Source organism: Fistularia commersonii, chromosome 30 (assembly GCF_037954325.1).
Source record: "Fistularia commersonii isolate RoL2024-O1a breed Wild chromosome 30, RoL_Fcom_v1.0, whole genome shotgun sequence".
In the NCBI taxonomy this organism is placed as follows: domain Eukaryota; kingdom Metazoa; phylum Chordata; class Actinopteri; order Syngnathiformes; family Fistulariidae; genus Fistularia; species Fistularia commersonii.
This window is the reverse complement of record NC_141313.1, coordinates 8120706-8141852: the sequence shown is the minus strand read 5'-3', so window position 1 is coordinate 8141852 and position 21147 is coordinate 8120706. Positions and strand designations below refer to the sequence as shown.

Below are 21147 nucleotides of genomic sequence, written 5' to 3'. Positions count from 1 at the left end.
TTTTTTGTTTCATTTATCCACGGCGCCCGAGTTTTCTCTGGAGCTTCACATCTTCCACCCAAACACAAAAACGAAATACACTTAATGCCCTTTGGTTCTTTTTTTTTTTTTTTTTTTTTTTGTGTGTGTTTTCGCTCGCTCCCACAAGATTCTGATTTTACTTTGGCAGATCAGACTCCTCTGCCACGTGTGTCGTAATTAGCCTTTTTTTTTTTTTTATTACAAAGACATGCTCGGCTTCTTCACGCTGATTAGGGTAATTGGCGAGGTTTAATGGAGAGCGGGGTTAGCGACGGCGGGGGGGCCAACCCGCTGTGTAAAGCGCGTTTCGCTAACGAGACGAGGCGCTAATTAACATCCGAAAACTGACCGCCACGCCGCCCGCAGGGAGTTTCTGTTTGGGGTGTCTTGTGTTCAGGGGAAACCTATTTTTAGGACTGCTGCTTGTTACAACCAAGCCAAAATAACTTCATATTTCAAAACAATATAAATATGCACCTTTCGAGTATTTGTTATGCTTATATTGACTTGGCTGACAAGGGTTGCAAGGGATGGTTAATTATTAACTATACAATTGGCTTTTCCTGTCCCCGCGGCAATGGGGACAGGGCTTCTTCTTGCCGTTTTGAAGGACGAGTCTCACACAAGCACACACTCCCAAAATCAAATTAAGGCGGCATCGGGGCTTGTCGAGGCATCCTCGTCTTTTACTCGTAAGCCAGCGACGTTACCATGGCGCCCGGACACTCCTCCCCGTCGCGGTGGATGCGCGCAGGAGGGGGATTTTGTGAAGCGGAACGGGTTTGAAAGCGCACCCGTGTTATCTGACTGTTCTGACCGCCGGCGCTTTGGCGATGGCCGACCAGCACTCTCAGGCGATCGGCGCACCTTCCGGTCTTCTTATTCATTTATTCGAAACGTGAGCTCGAGCACAGAGGCAGAGAGAACACCTCTCCCTCGATTTTGTACTTCTTTAAGGCTGGTAACTAGTAAATACCACATCTTCGACCTTGCATACTGGTGAACTGTGATTGTTGCACCATAGACGTGCTAAGGTGGTGTTTTTGTGGGTATTAGTCGTCATCAGCGGGGAGAGAACATCATTATTCCATGAAGAGGAGCTTAATTGTCGAGACTAACGCTTTCACCTGGGTTACTATCATAATCCGGCACATTCCAGTTACCATGGTAACTCCCTCCCTCCATCCCCTCAGTCAAATTCACCAGGAGCCACTGTATTGTCGTCCCCCCAGAATAGTTTGGCTGCAGTTCTCGGGCGGAGATCGACGAGATTTCTCCCGGAAAAAAGCTGCGTCGTATTTGTTATCCGTTGCCGCTCTTGGAAATGAGCCGTGAAATCCCCTCCTCCTCCTCATCAGATCCATGAATTCAGTCTTCCCTTCCCTTCCATCGATCATTTCAAATTAAGAGACTTCGGTCTTACAACATCTCATCGTGACTTATAATTGTAGATTAATTGAACTTTATTTTATCTTTGGTTATATTTTTCTATTTCATCTTGTTTTATTTTCAGTGTATTTTCCTCTCATTTGGGTTCTCATTTAAGCACTGCCTATGGGAAATGTCTTCGGCCCCAGCTCAGATTAGGTGAGACCGCCGGGTGGATTTGAATACCCGTGCGTGAAAGATTCACTTTCTTTCTCTCCCTCAGCCCCCCCAACCCTCCATAAGGTACATTGTTCATCCATATTATAGGGCTTTTTGCCTCCATGGGTTTTTGCATGATTTACAGCTCCCGTTCCTCCACCATCTCCCGTGTTCAGAATTCCAATGTCAAATTGCTTAATGTTGCATCTCATCGCATCTCCACACCTTGGTGTCACCCCATTCGCTCTGCCTCGCTCTCGCCGATGACCCCTGCGTGCCGTGCTGTGGCGTGCCGCCGCCGCCGCAGCAACTCTCCGCTCTGCTTCTTATCCGGTCAGGCGTTTATCCTGAGAGCCGTGATGACCAGGCTTGGTTTCTGTACATTGGATTTCCTTGTTGTTTGCAGCAGCTGAGCATAGAGTTTTTGTTTTGTAATAGGAAGCAGGTAAATTAGCTCTGTGATAAATAAGATTTTGCGTGAATCAAAACAGAGTTGGAATATTTGGTGACGTGCAAAATTCTCGTTTCTCATGCGTGGACCGGATAGGAAACCGCTTCTCGGAATCATTAACAAAATTTTAAGCTGCTTTATTCGGCGCTGATAACAGCAAGCAACCTGCTGCCTTCTGAGATAATTGAAGTTTTTAGGTTTTAGGAAAATGCAGGTTTTAAGGAAAATCGGTTTCAGAAATTAAGCTGCCGGGATGAATCCGCACTTCCAAAGGTGGGGTTCTCTCGGCCGGCATGGGAACGCTTCGGAAATTCCCCCGGATGAGCTGGATGAAGAGGATAGGGAGGTCTGGGCTTCTAGCTGGACGGCTGCCCCCGAGAAACCAGCCCGGCTTAGGGTCACGATGGATGGATGGATGGATGGATGGATGGATGGATGGATGGATGTACATCTCAATTTCATCTCATACTCCCTGTTATTGAGTTTCCCCACCAAATTAGATGTGACCTAATGCAAGTGGAAGAGAAGTAACGGCTAGCTCTTTGTGGCCATTCAAACTGATTTTTCCAGGATGGCGTTTGAGATTCTGAATCGGACAACCGTCTGACAAATCCCTTAAGACATTTTTTTTTTCTTTCCAAGCAAAGCCTTTGTGAATTTGTCGTTTGAGCTCGCGAGAGTAAACTTGCAAATAACCTACTTGGAAAATAGTTGACGCGAGTGTCGGGAAGAAGACGCGTTTCTCCCGGACAAGCCAGTCCGTTCGTCCGCCGGCCGAACCGTTCTCATCGGCGTCATGAAATGAAAATCATTTTATTTCTAGATGTGTTTCTTTTTCATTAACGTTTCTACTAATCCTGCATTGAATCCCGCCTGTTATATAAGCAGTGGGATGAGCTATTAATATTATCTTGTTTCTTCTGTTCTAGCCCATAAATTCTGTTCTCTATGGATATTAATGCCAATGAAAGAGTTTTTTTTTTCCTCAGTTCAACATTTTTAGAACCAGTGAAAAGCTTTTTTCCAGTTTAAATTAGGCTTTTTGTTTAATCCCGTACTTTTACGTGCATTCATTTTCAAATCTCCCCAAAATAATTTGAGGACGTTTAATATGGCTTAAGCTTTCATCGACAATTTAGATTTTTTTGTCTTTTGTAACCGTGAATGAGTCTAAATAGTTCCGTTGTCCCAAAAAGTGAATGCACGTCGTTAAATCCTGGACTGTTTTGTGGCACAAAGCAGAGGATGGAAAGAGTATTTTAATTTGTTTTTATTTTCTGACCTGGGAGGCAGCTATTCTTTTAAAACCACCACATTGAATGTTCGGCGGCGGTGGCGGCATTTCATCCCCGAACAACAGACCCTGCGGAGGGTTCGCGCTGCCTGCGCCGTCCTTCTAGACACAGGGGTTACAGGCTCTCACCCGAATCCAATTTATGTAAATCCTTTGGTTTGCTCCAGCTTTGCTGTTTTTCATGGCTGTTTCTTTTTTTTTTTTTTCCTCATTCTCCAACAGATAAATATATTTTATTGGGGGAAAGAAAAAAAAAAAGTCTGACTCCGATGAGTCCTGACACCAAATTCTTCATCTGACTTTCTAGCTTGATTTTCAGATTCTCCCGCCGCCAAGAGCACATTCTTGAAATGAATCCCAAATGAATCACGTGCTAAATTCACAGCTCCCAGAACAAGACGCTTACGCTTACAAAACCACCTACTCGTCCCACTCCTCCACATGTGGTCGGCGGTTCGTGTCGACTGTCACTTTCATCTATTTCTGTTGCAGTAAAAATGACTTTGACCCGGAAGCCGAATCTTCTCACCCACATGATGGCCCATGCAGGCGTGTCGAGGAGCCAGATGAGCTCTCCGGATGTGGCCAACAGTGATCATCTCACCCACGCTCTTTTTTTAATTTTTTCCTCCCCCTTCTCACCAGGTGCGTGTAGGGGAGGTTGGTGGCAACACCCTGGGTTTCTACGGCTGCCAGATGAGTCCAGACGGCTCCATGATCATCGCCCATGCGTTCCACGGAGCGCTGCATCTTTGGTGCAAAGACCAGCAGAGCGAGGTGATAACCTCCTGAGCACCTACATCGCTGCCAGTCCACTGAGCAGATCCTTTATCTGCCGCTAGGGATGGGTCCGGACATATTAGCAATGACTGATCGATAGTGGTTCTCATGATTGGAATGAAAAACTTTCTGGGGGTTCATTGGAGATCCTGAATTACCTAGATGATGTGAGCGAGAGAGTCAATGGTTTTATGTCTCTGTATGTGATTGACCTGTGGTTGACCTCTTGCCCAAAGACAGCTGGCTCTGACAGCTGAACCAGGTTCTGTGACGGACTTGTCCCACAGCAAGCATTATCAATATCTTACCAATCAGTCATTTCACAGCCGCTCGGATATGACTTATGTAGCAGCGGGCATTGTGGTGATGAAAGGTATCTATACATGCGTTTGAATTATGAAATTTTATGGAAAAAATAACAAAAGTCCTAAATAATAGTAATAGTAAATTTCTATACACAAACCATGATAGATATTGTCATTGAAATATATATATATGTGTATGTAAATATACACATGTATGTATGCACATATGTGTTTGTATGCATATATATATATATATATATGCATGCATGTATGTACATACATACATATATGTGTATATATATATACACTGCTCAAAAAAAATAAAGGGAACACTTAAAAAACACATCCTAGATCTAAATGAATGAAATATTCTTATGAAATACTTTGCTCTTTACATAGCTGAATGTGCTGACAACAAAATCACACAAAAATGATCAATGGAAATCAAATGTATTAACCCATGGAGGTCTGGATTAGGAATCACACTCAAAATTAAAGTGTAAAAACAAACTCCAGGCTGATCCAACTTTGATGTGATGTCCTAAAAACAAGTCAAAATGAATCTGTGTTGCTTCCTGGGTGAACACTATGATTTCACAGAAGTGTGATTGACTTGGAGGTACATTGTGTTGCTCAAGTGTTCCCTTTATTTTTTTGAGCAGTATATATATATACTTTGTATGTATGCATGCATGTATGTATATATATGCATATTTATGTATGTGTATATATATATATATATATACATTTTTACATATATATGTATATATGTGTCTATATATGTGTGTATGTATGTGTATGTATATATACATATACATTAACTTATGTGCAAACACCATGAAAAACCCTCAATGTTATTGTGTGTAACTGGCACTAGAATATTCACTAGACAGGTGTGAGTGAGCTGTACGCCATAGGGGGGGGGGAAAACATCTAATGAACTGTCCACGGCGCCACACCTTCTGTCCCCAGGGAAACTGGAGACCTGGCGTGGTGATATCGGGCCACTTCGATGCAGTCCAGGACCTTAGCTGGGATCCTAAGGGGGAGTTTCTCATCAGCGTGGCCTCGGACCAGACAACCAGGCTCTTCACCCCTTGGAGGAGACGGGACGGGAAGAAGGTAAAACCGGAATAACCTCGTGGTTACTCCGTAAACACTCCAAAATTCACTATACATGTACAGCCTGGTTAGTGACGCTCGCACTTGCAGTTCCTGAGAGACTAGATCCATGTCCCCCTTCTGACCTTCTCTCCCCGCCGCAGCCCACCTGGCATGAAATCTCCCGGCCGCAGATCCACGGTTACAACATGCAGTGTCTGGCTACCGTCGGGAGGTTCCAGTTTGTGTCCGGAGCCGACGAGAAGGTGCTGCGGGTGTTCCAGGCGCCTCGCAATTTTGTGGAAAACTTTGCCAGCATCTCCGGGAACTCCAGGGAAGAGCTCCTTGCATCCAATGTGAGTTTCGTCATCACCAGGTCGTTTTTTTTAATCCATGTGTGAAGTGGTGAATCATTGAAATCCAGGTCTTAATTCTATTTTCATACGTGTAAGCAGAAGCTATGGAAAAGGACCATAAGGGCAGTCAGTGCTCTGTATAAAAATAAACCTGAAAGTTGTGTGTGTGTTGTGTCTCCCTGCTTGGTCATTCATCTCCTCATTTCCAGGACTGTGCCAACCTTCCTGAAGGAGCCAGCACACCTGCCTTGGGTTTGTCCAACAAGGCTGTATTTCAAGGTGAAATTTTTTATTTTACTTTTGCATATATATATAAAAGTTTGTCTTTGCATCATGCTGGTGTGATATCATTGAGAAAAAACGTAAAAAAAAAAAATCACAGAAATGCAATTACGGTAGCACGGCGGCACAGTGGTTAGCACTTCTCCCTCAATGCAGGAAGGTCCCTTTTTCAGTCTCATCAAGGGGTCTTTCTGTGTGGAGTTTCCATGTTCTGGCCATCTCTGCGTGGGTTTCCACATGCTGAACGTTCACTGGAGAAAAGATCCAGACATGTGAATGAAGAAGTGAATCTCTGTTATATCCCTATATGACAGGATTTGAGTTTTATTGTCATTACACTCGTATGAGAATAGTATGAAATTAGTCTCCTTAGGTCATGTAGAAAGCCATAAGCAACAAAAACAAGATTGAAAGTAAAGTACGCTCAATAAACAAAGGTACTATAAATACAAAATATACAAAATGAGCACATTTGGATGTGGATCCAAAATAAACGGTAAAGTGAGGTTTGGTGTGTGCATGTTGAAGTGAGGTGGTTTTTAGCTTTCTACATAGCAGCATCTCTACATGAGCTCTGAATTAGATAGTGATTGTTTGGTAACAGATGTCTTTCTGTTACGTGTGAATGAGTGTGAATGGTTGTTTGTGGCGATAAACGTGAATGAGAGTGAATGATTGTATGTGTCTATATGTGATCTGCGTCTCGCCCAATGAAAGCTGGGATAGCAATGCTGACAGCAGGATGTGCGGTACAGAAAATGAATGAATAAAGAAATGCAATTTGGTTATCCAGGCGACCTCGTTCCGAAAAGCCAAGAGGAGGAGCAGGAGTTCACCAGCTTGTCCGACCAGTACCAGGAATCTCACTTCCACCCGCTCAACATGACAGGTATGTCGAAACAAACGCACCTTTTTTTCAGCGTTGTGTCTTTTCCCCAAAAACTCCAGCTCTCTGAGCCCGTGTACAAATTCCGCTTTAAATAACTTCAGCGCAGAATGCATCCCTGTCTCCCCGCACAGACGTCTTGATAGCCTGATTCTTATTCCTTGTTGGGTTTCCCTTCGCAAACCTCAATCCACAGTTTAGTGTTTGTGTCTGGCTGAATGTCCTTATGGGAGACAATGATATGCCCCCGGACAGACAGTTAGTTATTACTCTCCGCCCTGCCTGCGCTCCGGGGTCTCCAGGAAGTGTGTGTGTGTGTGTGTGTGTGTGTGTGAGGTGTATGATAACAGTGGGGGAAACGAAAGGAAACGGGTTGTGGGTGGTCGCCGGGGAGATGGAGAAAACGCAAAGGGATGCAAAGCCAATCTTTAAATTGAGTTAAGGCAAATGTGGGGTGGGGTTAGAGGAGACGTGGAGGAAAGAGATTACATGAAGGAACCTTGAAGCCCCCTGCATTTAGCTTCCCCGTAAAAAGTGATGCATTCGATGGTAAAATTCTCAGAATCATTCATTTTCCAAGAACATCGTGGATCCTTGTTGAGATCAGACGCGTCGGGATCTTTTGATTCCCCAATCCGTCAGAAGCGCTCTCACGTCTCTCGCACAACAGGAGACGAGAGTGAGAACGACGGTCGGATCTCCGGCCGCCCTGCGCCGACTGGGCGACCGTGGAAAAACAACCGCAATGCCTTTTCACACCCTGGTCTTGTGGCCCCGCAAAACAGCAACGTGCCATTTCCCCCGACTGCACTGCGACACCGCGGGCGAATTTACTTCTTTAACAAACTCAGCCAGAAGTACGTTTTGTTCCCCAAGTCCTCACTGGGGAGGGGGTGTGTGTGCGTTTATGGTCTGTTTTTTTTTAAATTTTTTTTCAGTGCTGCATTCACAGCGAGTGTAAGGTAAAGTTTAAATGCCAACTCACAGAATGGCCAGCAGGCATGGAGACCCCCCTATGTAGAATAAAACGGTCCAGCGTCGTTTAAAAATGAATAAATTAATACAAATAAAGATGAAAATTAGCAAATGGCCTCAGTGACTATGAATGTGAACAAGGAAGGTTGTGTTCTGTCTTAATAAAGGCTAGATTTTCCTATCACACCCGTCATATAGCCTTTTTTCTGTTTCAACCAATCACACATTTCCAAAGAATGTCAGAAAGGAAGTCGAGTCTGATTCGATTTTTTTATTGCACTCTTTAAAGTGATTGACCAAAACCCCAAATTCCCCCATGAGCAAGCCCGTGGTGACTATGGCGTGGAAACAACTGCCTGTTTGCGGGTAGAAACATTGGACAGATCCCAGCTCAGTGACAGAGGCCTTCTTTCTCGATCAGTCAGGGCAGCGTTGTCAGTCACACCTCTGCTAAGAGTCTCTTCGAGGGTGTTTCAAGGCCACGAGACAGAAACGTGAAGGGCAGGGTGGCGACTCTCAGAGGACTTTTTATGAATATAGCCTCCCCCGCCCCCCCACAAGGACTGCAGGGGTTCGAATCCCTGTGCAAGTAGGTTTCTTCACATTTGAAACCTCCTCTCCGTCTGTAAGACTTCTTGGCTCGGGTGATTCCAAAAGTCAAGTGTTGGTGACCCCAAACAAAACACAGCGCAGCAAAGAGCGCTACCGATACGTTTTTTTTTTTTTTTTTCCTCGTGTGACTTGACTTCCACCGACAGTGACGGGAATTAACGGCAATAAGGTGCATACAACTCCCCAGAAAATACAAGAATGTTAACTTTGCAGTTGCGTGCAACACAAAGGCGGCGCGGAGCTTTTTGCAAAGCCCGCCGCGGTTCGACACCCGGCTGCATTTGATCCTGCCTTAAGCCGGCAGCCAGTAGGAATGTGAGATAAAGCTGCAGTTGTTTCAGAGTAATTTTTTTTTTTTTTTTGAGGGGGTAGGGGGTGGGAAGGCAAAGGATTTGACGCAAGCTGGTAAAAGAAGATGTATGGGAATGTGAGAGAACACTGTCTCCGGGCGATCGGTGCCACGCAGCCTAGTGTATTATAGCCTTTAACTTGCTCTCTGTTTCTCTATCTGTGGAATTTAATATTTCCACTATCATTCCACTATCATTCACAAACATATATATATATATATAAACACCACATACATTCATGCACACAATCAATCTGTTTGTCAGTGTTTGGGTTAACAGTACAGGGATTGAAAGGAGGGAAATCATAATAGCTACTTGAATTTAATCCCCGTAAATAAATTGGAATTTTAAAACAGCTCCTTTTTCAGGGTCTTTAGAAATGACAATTATGTAAGGCAATCTGTGACTCACTCCTTGTGTGTGTGTGTGTGTGTGTGTGTGTGTGTGTGTGTGTGTGTGTGTGTGCATGCACGCAGAGCCCCCACCGGAAGATCATCTGCTTCAGAACACACTCTGGCCCGAAGTCCAGAAACTGTGAGTATTGAAATGTGTTTCTGCTCACAGCGTGTCCAAACCTCTCACAGCTTGTTTTACCTGCCGGTATAAACAAAATCCATTCCAGTGTTGGGGATGCAGGGGAGGGGGGGGGGGGGGGGGGGGTCTGGCACATCTTTTTTTTCCAATTAGTTTTTAATATAAAAACACATTGACAGTAACACATTCCTCTGCCAGTGCTATTGTTTCAGCAGAGCACGTGTCCCCTTGACAGGTAATCTGATTAGCGACAAGGGACAGCAGACCAAATAGATAGTTCCCCAGCTGCACTGTAAAATAATGTTAGTTTTGGTATATGAAGTTATTTAGGATGGGACAGGATTGACTTATATATATCCCTCTTCTTCTTCTTTTCCTTTCGGCTTTTCCCTTCAGGGGTTGCCAAAGCGAATCAACCATCTCCATCTAACACTATTCTCTGTATCCTCCTCTCACACCAGCTAACTTCATATCCTCTCTCACGATGTTAAGATAACTCCTTCTCCATTTCTCTTCCTGTCAGTACCATGATAGGTCAACTTAAAACCTTCTCCTAAGCTTCTAGCTTTACTACCTTTCCACCTAGTCTCTTGGACACACAGTATATCCACCTTCCTTCTCTGCATCATATCAACTAAATTCTACCTTTTCCTGTCATCATCCCGATATACAAAGTCCCTACTCTCTGTCCCAGACTCTTGCCTTTCCTCTTCTCTCTCTTCTTCCGAACACGTCTTCCTCCTCTCTTCTTTCAACCCACAGTAGCCCAATTTCCACCGGTACCCTGTGGCTTACCGCACCACCTCACTGCAACTTGCACAATTATCGGCACCGATGGTGGTCGTTGTGAACCCGGGCCTCGGCCTATACGGTACTCTTAGGTTTGATTCGCATATTTGGTTTTGGCACCAGTTTTATGCCAGATGCCCTTCCTGACATAATCCTCTCCATTTATCCGGGCTCGGGATCGGCTGAGGAAGACACCCCCGAGGCTGCATTATTGACTTATACTTCCTATAGTGGGGAAATTCAATTGTCACAGCAGCATGGAAGAATGTGTAGGGAATAGGTCCAAAAACACAACAGAAACAGAGATTATGTACAATATATACAGTCTAGTTCAGGGATGGGCAAGCTTTTTGGCTCAGGGGCCGCATTGACTTTTAAAATTTGACAGACGGGCCGGATCAGCACAAGATACGATACATATAAAAAAAAAAAATAGCATTCGTTAACAGTACATATCAGACTTTGACATTTGCTTTGAAAATAAAACCAGCTTGGTTTTGAAGGCTCTGACGTTTGCTTGCATTTCATGCACAAACCAGTTTTTTCCTTTTAGCTTCATGTTCAGTTCATTCTTGGTGTCAGTTCGCCCACAGTAAAGGATAAATCACAAAGCCAATCTGTGACACTCAGCTCAGGAAAAGTAGCTCCAAAAATGAAATAATCTCCTGTTTGAGCTCCATCATTCATTGATCCAATCAATCAATCATTCACATCAAGTATGAATTCTGTATCGATCTTTGGCGGGCCGGATTCAAAAGGCCAACGGGCCTGATGTGGCCCGCGGGCCAAAGTTTGCCCACCCCTGGTCTAGTTCAAAATTTTACAGAGATGGAAAAAAATAAAAAAACAAAGCAATCGTCTGAACACTGATACACACCTCGGGTGCCGATTCAGATCTGACTAATGTAAAATACATCCGTCTCGAATATCCCATAATACTGTAAGATGCTTGTGGACAAATATGAAATGGCGACAAGTGTGTGAGCAAAAAAGAGGCGGTGTGTCACACTCGTTTGTGCAGAAATGGCCCTGACAACCCGAGAAGGAGAACGTCCAGTTCTGTCAGTAATCACACAAAGGTGTTTTGGCTTCATTTGGCTCCACGTTACAGTGAACAAAGTCTGTCAAAGTTTTGTTTTGAAAAGGCTCTGCGCCAACACCCAGTCACAGCCCCGATCCAGCGTCTTCGCCAAACAACTTCCTGATCATGACCTTTTTGATTTGCGGTGAATCTGCATCCCCAGATGGAAGTGTTTGCTTTGTTGGTCCCAAGAGAACACGCACAGACACCTACCCTTACTCATCATGCCTGGCCCTCAATGCACAGCCCTTGTAAAACTGATTTCCCCGCCATCAGGCCTCTTATCAAAAAGCTGACCTTGGTTTAAAGGGTGCGTCCCTAATACACCTTCTCGTGAGCATCTAAGAGATCGCTTGAATTTGAGGACGCTCTGGCGCTTTTATCTGAACGTTAAAATGATGCGTAGTGGAAAATACATGTCTGTGAGTGACCAGTCTGTTAAAGGACTGATTGACAGAGAAGATTGCGAAAGGAAAAGGAAACCCCTGCAGTGAAGGGTGACCGGATTATCTCAGTAATTGGGCGATAATTCATAATCCTTTATTGCACCACGTTTTCCTTCACTTTTTTCAAACAATCTGTCTGTCGTCTGCGAGCTCCGAGTAATGAGGCTTCAAATGATTAGCTGGAAGATAATCAGCACTCGTGTCTGCCGGACCAAGATGAAGGGGCCACTGTAGAATCCCACTGTGGTCGCACGCTGAGCTTATTTATCTGTTTATTTTCGAGGACTGATGACTCATTCATTCATTCATTCATTCATTCATACATCAGTTTGGTGCACTTTTTATTTTGCGCGACATTGTGCCTTCTTATGCGTGTTTTTGTATATGTTGATTATATGCTGTAATTTCCGGACTATTACCCGCTAATTTTTTCACACACTGCAAACACCACGGCTTGAACAATGATGCAGTTAATTTATGGATTTTTACGGGCTAAGGAGCTTCATCGCGCCTTGTATTTAGCCTCGTCACATTGGACCGCAGAACACATGTGTGCGGTTGACACAAGTGTCATTGAGAGCAACAATGGAAACAAAAGTGTGTGACGGAAGAAATCTGAGGCTGTTCAATCAATTCTGACACCGAAGAAGACGACTTCAGTGGTTTTAGTGCACAGAACAAAGATTAAGATAGCGATCAATGACTTTTCCTGGTAGGCGACTGTTTTTTTTTTTTTTTTTGGAACCAGGCCTGTTACAGTCACTGTACGGAAAAAAACATTCACAGTACGTATTAAAATAAATGTCAAGAAAATCTTTCTGTGTAAATATCAAAATGGACAGTTGTGACTCATAGACAAGTGTGTTCAATATATGTACAATTTTTTTTTCTTTCCATATTTAGTGGGTGTGGCTTACATTGAGGTGTGCTCCATAGTCTGAAAATTATGCTAGTGCGTATTTCATGTGCATATTTTAATACATATCCTCTAATGCATGCATCTCAGCTGTCATTGGGCAAGAAGCAGGTTTCACTCTTGACCTGTCACCTGTCAATCACAGGGCTACCTATAGAGACACAGGACCATGCGTTCTGTCATAAAAACATCATATGAGGACATAAAACCATTCACTCCGTCATTCACATGTCTGGTTTTAAACTGTGAGACGAACTCTTAGAACCCGGAGGAAGCCCACACAAACGCGGTGAGAACCTGGAAACTCCACATAGAAAGGCTGCTTGTAGGAATCCAGCCAGGGAACTTCTTGCTATCAGGCAAAAGCGTCACGGTGCCGCCCTCAGAGCCTGACTGTTGTGGCATCAATTTACTGTCCGACACAGATTTTTCTTTTGTTGTACAAACTCTCCCCTCCCGTCCCTCATTCTCTTCTGACCTTCGACATTTCTACCGGCGCTGCGCTGATTTATCTCCCCTGGATTCCCCCTCCCTCCAGGTACGGACACGGCTTCGAACTGTTCTGCCTGGCCTCCGACAGCAGCAGGACAGTGGTGGCGTCTGCCTGCAAGGTGACTGCGGCGTGACCCCGCGGCCTCCGCGCTGAGACCACGAGACTTTAACACACACACACACACACACACACACGGAGTTCAGACATTGTCAGTCAGGTTAAAAGACCTGCTTGAAGGTAACTTATGTGCCTGACCAGGGGCTCCCTCAGGCCAGGTGTGTTGCCATGCCACCATTTTTCCCCCAAATTCCCTCAGGCAGGCATCCATTTGACACTTCGAGGCATTTAGTAGCGCTGATAATATCATATGGTCAGTTCCCAAGAAAGAAGAGTGAGTTTGTCACACGGTCTCGACTGTTTCCAGGCATCCAAGGCCGAGCACGCGTCCGTGCTGCTGTGGAGCACCGCTACATGGCGGCAGCTGCAGTCGCTACCGTGCCACACCCTCACCGTCACCCAGATGGCCTTCTCCCCGGACGGCCGGCTGCTACTGGCTGTCTCCCGCGATCGCACCTGGTCTCTATGGACACGGACGCTGAACTCAGCCCAGAGCCCAGGTGAGGTATTCCGGAGTCGGGTAAAAGTGTGATATCTGATCAGCCCTCTTGCACGTGTGTTTTCACCTGAGAGGATCTCAGCAACCCGGTGCAGAGGAATAACCCGACGTGGCACCCGAGCTCAGCGCCTTGTGACACTTAAGCCCAGAGGATCTAACCAGGTTATGCATCTCATCACTCCCTTGGCGGCTCCACGGTGCCATAATGGATGGCGACACAGGCTAACCAGTTTAGCGCTTTCCTGTTAGCCTGCATAGCTGACAACACGGCTGGGGCGAAGCCTCAGTGTGTGTGTGTGTGTGTGTGTGTGTGTGTGCGCGTGCAAGCAGGCATGCATTTGTCTGCACAAGCGGGGGGTCCCGTCTACCCTGATTGGCTGCTGAATCACTCAAGGTGATTTTGAAGAACACACAGGCTCACAGGCTAGGGCAGGGAAGGTTAAATGGAGCCGGAGTTGATCAAACAGACCGACTTTCCTCTTCTTCCCGGCCGCTCCTCTTCCTCAGTTGGCCCTCCCTTATTTTCTCTTTTCTTTCAAATTAGCTGTTTCAAATGGTCTGTTCTCAACTCGGGTTGTCAGCCCCCGCCTTGAAAATGCTGAGGAAACCACGCCCCTCGCTTTTGTCCCGGAGTGTTTGTAGAAGGAGTTTGTTTTGCCGAAGGAGAGCGATGCGAAAACTCGCCCAGCTTGGTGGTTAAGTCACATTTCGCCGTACGTACGTGCAGGCTGTGTGTGTGTGGAGTGGGCAATGGAGGGCAGAAGTGCAAATAGACGCAGGCAGGCAGGCAGGCAGGCAGGCAGGCAGCTACCAGCCGCATACAAACAAGCTCTCAGGGGGAAACAGATCTGGGGGGACGAAATAAACAGCAGCAGGTCATAAACCAATACTGACTGCAAGGGAGCTTCAGAATAAGATCCGCCGCTGCGCCGCAGCAGACGTGCCTCTCAGGAGGAGGATTGGAGGGGCAGGAATCTGGACGTGCTGCTGTTTCACCTTCCAGGTCGCCGACTGCAGGACTTGCGCAACTTCGCATAAACTAACAGAATCCAGGGCTCCTTCGGCTATTTATTTTTACTCATTAATTTAGCTAATTTCCTTTTTTTGTTTTCTAATTAACGCTTTAAATGAATCCAGGTAATATCCATTATTGTTTTGGAGGTAATTTCTGAATTATTTAGCTCATTAATTGAAAAAAGACAGATTGAGTTAATTTCTTCCTGACTTTTCCTTAAGTTTAACTTCTGTTCTATATCATTCCATTACTTACATATTTTTTCATTCTGTTATTTATTTTATCGTTGCTGTTGTTGTTGTATGTTGTTCTTTAGATGTATATATATGTCTCTTCTGTCTTATATTTATATTCATATTTATTGATTTAGTTAGTGTTGTGCTGCTGTGACAATGAATTTCCCCTATGTGGATCAATAAAGACCTATCTTATCTCATCTTATTGATAGTTGCTATATATGTATAGTTGTAAAGTCAAGAACTGAAAATTTATACTTTTCTTTTGCAGAGCCCCAGTTCTCGCTGCTCGCACACACGGGGAAGGACACCGCCGTGCACAGCCGAATCATCTGGTCATGTGACTGGAGTCCCGACAGCAAATATTTTGTGACATCCAGCCGGGACAAGAAGGTGCCCGTGGAGTTTATACTGCATTTTTAGAGATAGGCTTGTCCAGGTAATAAAACTTAAAAAAGATAACAGCATTTTCTTATTTTATGTGTGTGTGTGTGTGTGTGTGTGTGTGTGTGTGTGTGTGGTCAGGTAATAGTGTGGGGACCTTGCGAGACAGAGGACGCGGGTGATGCTGTGACCTCTCTCGTCGCTGTCAAACCCTGTTCTTCCGTCTTGGATGTGGGCGACTCCGCCACCGCTGTAGCTTTCTGCCCTTCCCTCAACCATGATAACAGGTACATATGGAACAAAAAAAGCGATTAAACAGCGGCATTATTCATAATTCAAATATAAAAAACCAAACTCAACCGAAAGCCCCATCTGTCTTTCATGGAACCGAAATGTTTAAATCTGGCGGTTTATTTTGTGACTGGAAGCAGCCGTCAAACCTTCACTCCCTCCTCTTCGTCTCCCAGTCTTTGCGTCCCGTCTCCTCAAACTGGGTCGTCACATTACGAAGGGAGGGGAAAATATAAGCCGGCTATTTCCGTCGAGGCAGGTGACTGTTTCAGCCAGTAGAGGGCGGCAACTAAACCTATGCGTGACGCCATATTTGTAGTTTCAAGTTAAATGTCAAGATCGATCGCGCTTTAAACCGCATAGCGGCTCTCATGGGGAGTCCAGTTCGTGAGAGAGAGATTTTTTCCAAGATATCACAGGATGTCGAATGTAGGGCCCGCACTTTTTGCAAAATGAGGAAAAATCTCCTGCAGAGTTGTTTCATGTTTTAGATTTAATTGTATTTTCAGTCATGTGACGGATTGCGTATAGAAATTCTTCAGTCTCCCAGTGCAAGGATTTGTAAATTCATGCCGTTATAATCAAACAATGCTGATATACAGTATTTTTGTATGTATATGTGTGTGTGTGTGTGTGTGTGTGTGTGTGTGTGTGTGTGTGTGTGTGTGTGTGTCTGCGCAGCTATTTACTTGCAGTGGGGCTGGAATGTGGAAAGATCCTATTGTACAGGTGGAGTCCCAGCGAGGATCCGGCTGGAGGACACGACTGGAGCAGATGTGGACAAACAGACGTCTCGTATCCTTCCGGCGCAAACGTGCACCCAACACACACTCATCCAAGTGTACTGGTTGTGTGAGGGAGTGGTGGGGGGTGAGCAGGTTATTGATACATGTTTAAATATCATCTTAAGCATCAAGTTGATGCAGTAGTTTGCACTTCGCCTCACAGCAAGAAGATCCCTGGTTGAATTCCAACAGGGACTCACTCTGAGTCTCCACGGATTTCCTCCCACAGTCCAAAGAGGTTCAGCGGAGACCCTGATTTGCGAGGTGTGAATGATAGAATGAGTGGTTGCATGTCGCTTTGTGTGGCCCTGTGATCCACCCATCTGTCGTGACCCGTCGCCTTTTGCCTCCTATCGATAGCTTTTATCGATAGTGAATGTATTTCATCTCACTGTGATATATTGTAGATTCTGTCCTATATTTAATATCATGCTATATCACTTAAAGATTGACTTCATAACACTGATCATTATTTGGTCAAATTATTGAAATATTGCATTCCTTCTTCTTCAGTGATCTTTACTAAATTGGCCTTTTTTTTCTTTCTATTTTTCTTTTTAACCAGAGTTCTGTGTTCCGATTTTTTTTTTTCTGGAAATTGTAGGAAAATGAATGATAAGCAGAGCTTGAAAACAATTTAAAAAAATAACAATAATAATTTGGAAGCAATTACATAAACACCAGCAAGAACTAACTGGAAAATTAGCAAGAAAACAAAATTAACTTGACGCTAATGAGCATTTGTGATGAGAGACTGATGAATGGGAAAGAATGTGAGGTATCCAAGAGCGGCTCTGTTTCCCTTCACAACCCCGAACAGACAAAGCCACGCTTTGGCAGTCAAGAGGCTCCGCTGGAGGCCCAGGGCCGGCCCGGCTGACAGCCACCGAGGGGCCGGAGGAGAGACGGACGGACGAACTGACAGCGAGAGTGAAATGAAAGAGGAGCGCTCCCGGCTCCAGCTCGCCAGCGCCGGCGCCGACCACTCTGTCAAAATCTTCAGCATCAACAGACTGGCTCTTTAGCAACCCACCAACACTGATACTACTGTGTCCCTCGCACGCAGAGGGACACTTGGACCGAGGGGCCACCGGCACCACCGGGGCCGCAGCTGCTCGCTGGCAAGCGATTCTCTCCCGGTGACAGACGGTTAAGTCGTGGGTCAGTCGCGGGGAGGAAGCGGCAGCCTGCTCGCCGCCCCCCCCCGCCCCCGAACGGCCCGACCTCACAGACAGCAGGACTGGAGGTGGGGTTTGGGATTCAGAGGTACCGTCGTCCACTGGTCAGATCACACACGCGGTAATCTGGAGATATCTTTTCACAATAAACTACGCTCTTTTTAGCAGCCAATCTGAAAATCAATGTCATTTCTAAGCTTCATTTGCAGATTACTTGTTACTATACATATATACATATCAGTGGCGACTGTGCATTTTACACCCAGGCCTTCAGTAGTCCTCTGAATCAATCCACCCCCCAATAATTAGTTTATGGCTATAAAAACACATCGTGTTATGCAGAAATGCAGTATAAAGAGAGGCGCATAGCTGATAGATAACCTGTGTAGTGTTAAAATTCGCTCGCGGGAGCGCGTCACTTGACGACAAAGGGATGCCCAACTCTGTACTCTTCCACAGACACCCCTACAACTCAAAATCTGATTGGTTGAAGCAACAGCGTCATCAACACTTATCTTTTGCGTAAAGGGCTTGCAGAACCGAAATATGTAAGAAGTATTCATGGACAAAATATAATTAACGTTTGTGAGTCAGATAAGTTTTTTAGGCCAGCAGAGAAGGCTTTGCAGCCCCTGACGGCCCACTACTGATATATATATATACATATATATGCATGTCTGGTTTGGAGAGAGGGGCATGGAGGAAGCGACAGGAAGCACAGAGAGGAGATTTCTGGATGGAGGGAAAGAGGACGTGAAGGTGATGTGAGGAGGATGCAGAGTAGAATGTTCGATGGAGGCAGATGATCGGCCGAGGGGGGAACAGCCCGGAGGAAAGGAAGAAATACAGAATCTCCTTTAATGAAGGGAAACACCTCGGTTCGACCTCGGAGCAAAGTCCAGTTTGACGTCACGAGATATCTTACATCTAAAGTAATGCATTTCCAGCTTTCCTATTGGTTGAAACGTGACAAGGTATCGCTGACATCACCAGGCGCCGCGATGAGCGGCATCTTGCTGTACTTATTTGATCGGCTTCCAATGAAGTCCGCTGATGATAGCGGCTATAAGAGGCTGCTTAAAGATAATGGCATAAGCTGATACGGGGCGTTCCAGGTAACAACCACCTGCGCTTTAGATTTAAGGTTCCGGCTGCTTTAGGCGCCTGAACAGGGACCTCGACAGAATCCTCAAGGACAGAGGAGATCCGTCCGCTGGATTTACTGAGGGCTCATCCGAGTGTGCCATCATTATACGTCAGCCATAAATTTATCTCTGGGGGGAATGTGACCACAGGCCATAATTCTCTCTCTAATCGCACACCCCGCTTTGTATGGAGGCATCAGTCAAGACAGGCCACACACACACACCCATACACACACACTCTCTCTACCCTAAAAAAGCGTCTGTTTTTCAAATGGCGAAGGAAAACGGCCACGCGCCTGTGGATTGGGCACGTCCTCTTATGACATAATGTAATCAATGAGTCATGCCAGATTGGGGAATTCCAAAATGAGCGGTTCGTTCTGAACAACACCTTTTGGTGTCTGATGCGCATACCAATCTGTACGGCTCCTTCTCCCAGGCGTCCTCTCCTCTATGCCCTTGACCGCTCATCTTGATGAGATTAGATATCCGTAATGGCGTGCTCAGGAGGGATTACAAGTCACATCTGAAACTCCTCGAATGCCACAGATTACCCAGTAAGATGGTGACCAGCGGAGCAGGTAATAAACCGCTAACACATTCTTGAAACCTGAAAGGCGGCGTTGAGGGAATACTGCAGATGAATGCGGTTTATAATTATGGTTTATTCTGCTTCTTTGTTCCGTCTCCCAGGTGAGCAGGCGAAGGTTTTAATAGAAAATGAAGAGTTCTTATTTCTTACACCATGAAAACGGTGACATTTCAGCTTATGTCAAGAGATAAACGACAAACAGAACCGAAAAACGTGGCCCGTGTCGGAAACAGTTCTGATGAAGGGACTGTTGTTCTCTGTCTGCTTAATAAAAATTTTTTCCATATAGGCACTAAACGTGTCCCATGTCATTATCTAAAAGCTTCCACGGGATTCATCCAATTGCTCCCCCATTGAAATTCTCTGATCAATGCAGCTTAATGTGCGCCGCCCAAGACATTAAGTAGCACGGGCCAGTTCGCTCAACATTCATGCTTTCATTTCTCCAATTGAGCCATAAAAAGAAAAAAAAATTGCGATGGAGGATACATCGCCGCTTCCCCTTTCCGCTGACACCCGGGTCAACTTAATCAACCCGCCCTCCATTTGCACAGCGCGGTCCCAGCGAGACGCCCCAAGAAGGTCACGGAGAGAGTACACACAGCAGAGGCCACTCTCAGAAAACCCCGAATCACGAGGCATCGGACTGCGGCTCCGGCTCCCCTGCAGAGGTGTGTGAACAGTTACAGCCGTTCCATTACCACTTGCCCTGCAAATTCTTATATATATTACTATATATTAAAACAGTGATTCACCTGTTCCGTGATCATTTTACTGGCTGATCTATGCATTGTCTATACATTTTCCCTCTGAATCTGAAATCCTAATTAATGCAAATATTCAATGGCAAAAACATTCATCAAGACCCACATGTTTCTATCTTATCTATCCATCCTATATATACTGCTCAAAAAAATAAAGGGAACACTTGAACAACACAATGTAACTCCAAGTCAATCACACTTCTGTGAAATCATAGCGTCCACTCAGGAAGCAACACAGATTCATTTTGACTTGTTTTAAGGACATTACATCAAAGTTGGATCAGCCTGGAGTTTGTTTTTACACTTTAATTTTGAGTGTGATTCCTAATCCAGACCTCCATGGGTTGATACAATTGATTTCCATTGATCATTTTTGTGTGATTTTGTTGTCAGCACATTCAACTATGTAAAGAGCAAAGTATTTCATAAGAATATTTCATTCATTTAGATCTAGGATGTGTTTTTTAAGTGTTCCCTTGATTTTTTTGAGCAGTGTAGTTTCTCTGAAGGAATCACCTTTTCCCAAGAAGAAAGAACAGAATCATGTCCGCACAGTGCTTTGCTTGTCTGCCTCACAGCAACAAGGTCCATGGTTCAATTTCAACAAGTATATGGAGTCTCCGTGTTTTCCTCCGGGTTCCCCTGTTTCACAGTTCCAAACATGCAGGATGTTCACTTTAAGACCCTAATTTGCCCAGACGTGTTGATGAAGGGGTGAATAGTTGTACGTCTCTATGTGGCCTTGTAATCGACTGGCTGTTGCGTCCGCTAGTAATGTCTGCTAGAAGCAATGTCTGCGTTTTCCCTGTTCCTCTCTCTCTCTCCCTTCTCTGATTCCAGGTGGGCTTGTGCGGTGGTGTGGCGGTGAGGCAGACAGGTGGA

The 21147-nt window shown here is 45.2% G+C and overlaps 1 protein-coding gene across 2 annotated transcripts in view; it reads left to right on the top strand.

Annotated features, from left to right (window-relative positions):
- Positions 1 to 17944, top strand: part of elp2 (elongator acetyltransferase complex subunit 2) — a 30072-nt gene extending 12128 nt beyond the window's left edge. For both annotated transcript variants that reach the window (XM_086177668.1, XM_086177666.1), the window contains exons 11-22: positions 3999 to 4130; positions 5411 to 5560; positions 5704 to 5895; positions 6105 to 6174; positions 6971 to 7066; positions 9477 to 9534; positions 13305 to 13377; positions 13684 to 13876; positions 15398 to 15519; positions 15652 to 15797; positions 16483 to 16596; positions 17407 to 17944. In XM_086177668.1, coding sequence (XP_086033794.1) covers positions 3999 to 4130; positions 5411 to 5560; positions 5704 to 5895; positions 6105 to 6174; positions 6971 to 7066; positions 9477 to 9534; positions 13305 to 13377; positions 13684 to 13876; positions 15398 to 15519; positions 15652 to 15797; positions 16483 to 16596; positions 17407 to 17611 — 1551 coding nt within the window. In that variant the 3' untranslated portion in view covers positions 17612 to 17944. The remainder of the gene's footprint in view (positions 1 to 3998; positions 4131 to 5410; positions 5561 to 5703; positions 5896 to 6104; positions 6175 to 6970; positions 7067 to 9476; positions 9535 to 13304; positions 13378 to 13683; positions 13877 to 15397; positions 15520 to 15651; positions 15798 to 16482; positions 16597 to 17406) is intronic.
- Positions 17945 to 21147: the final 3203 nt, after the last annotated feature.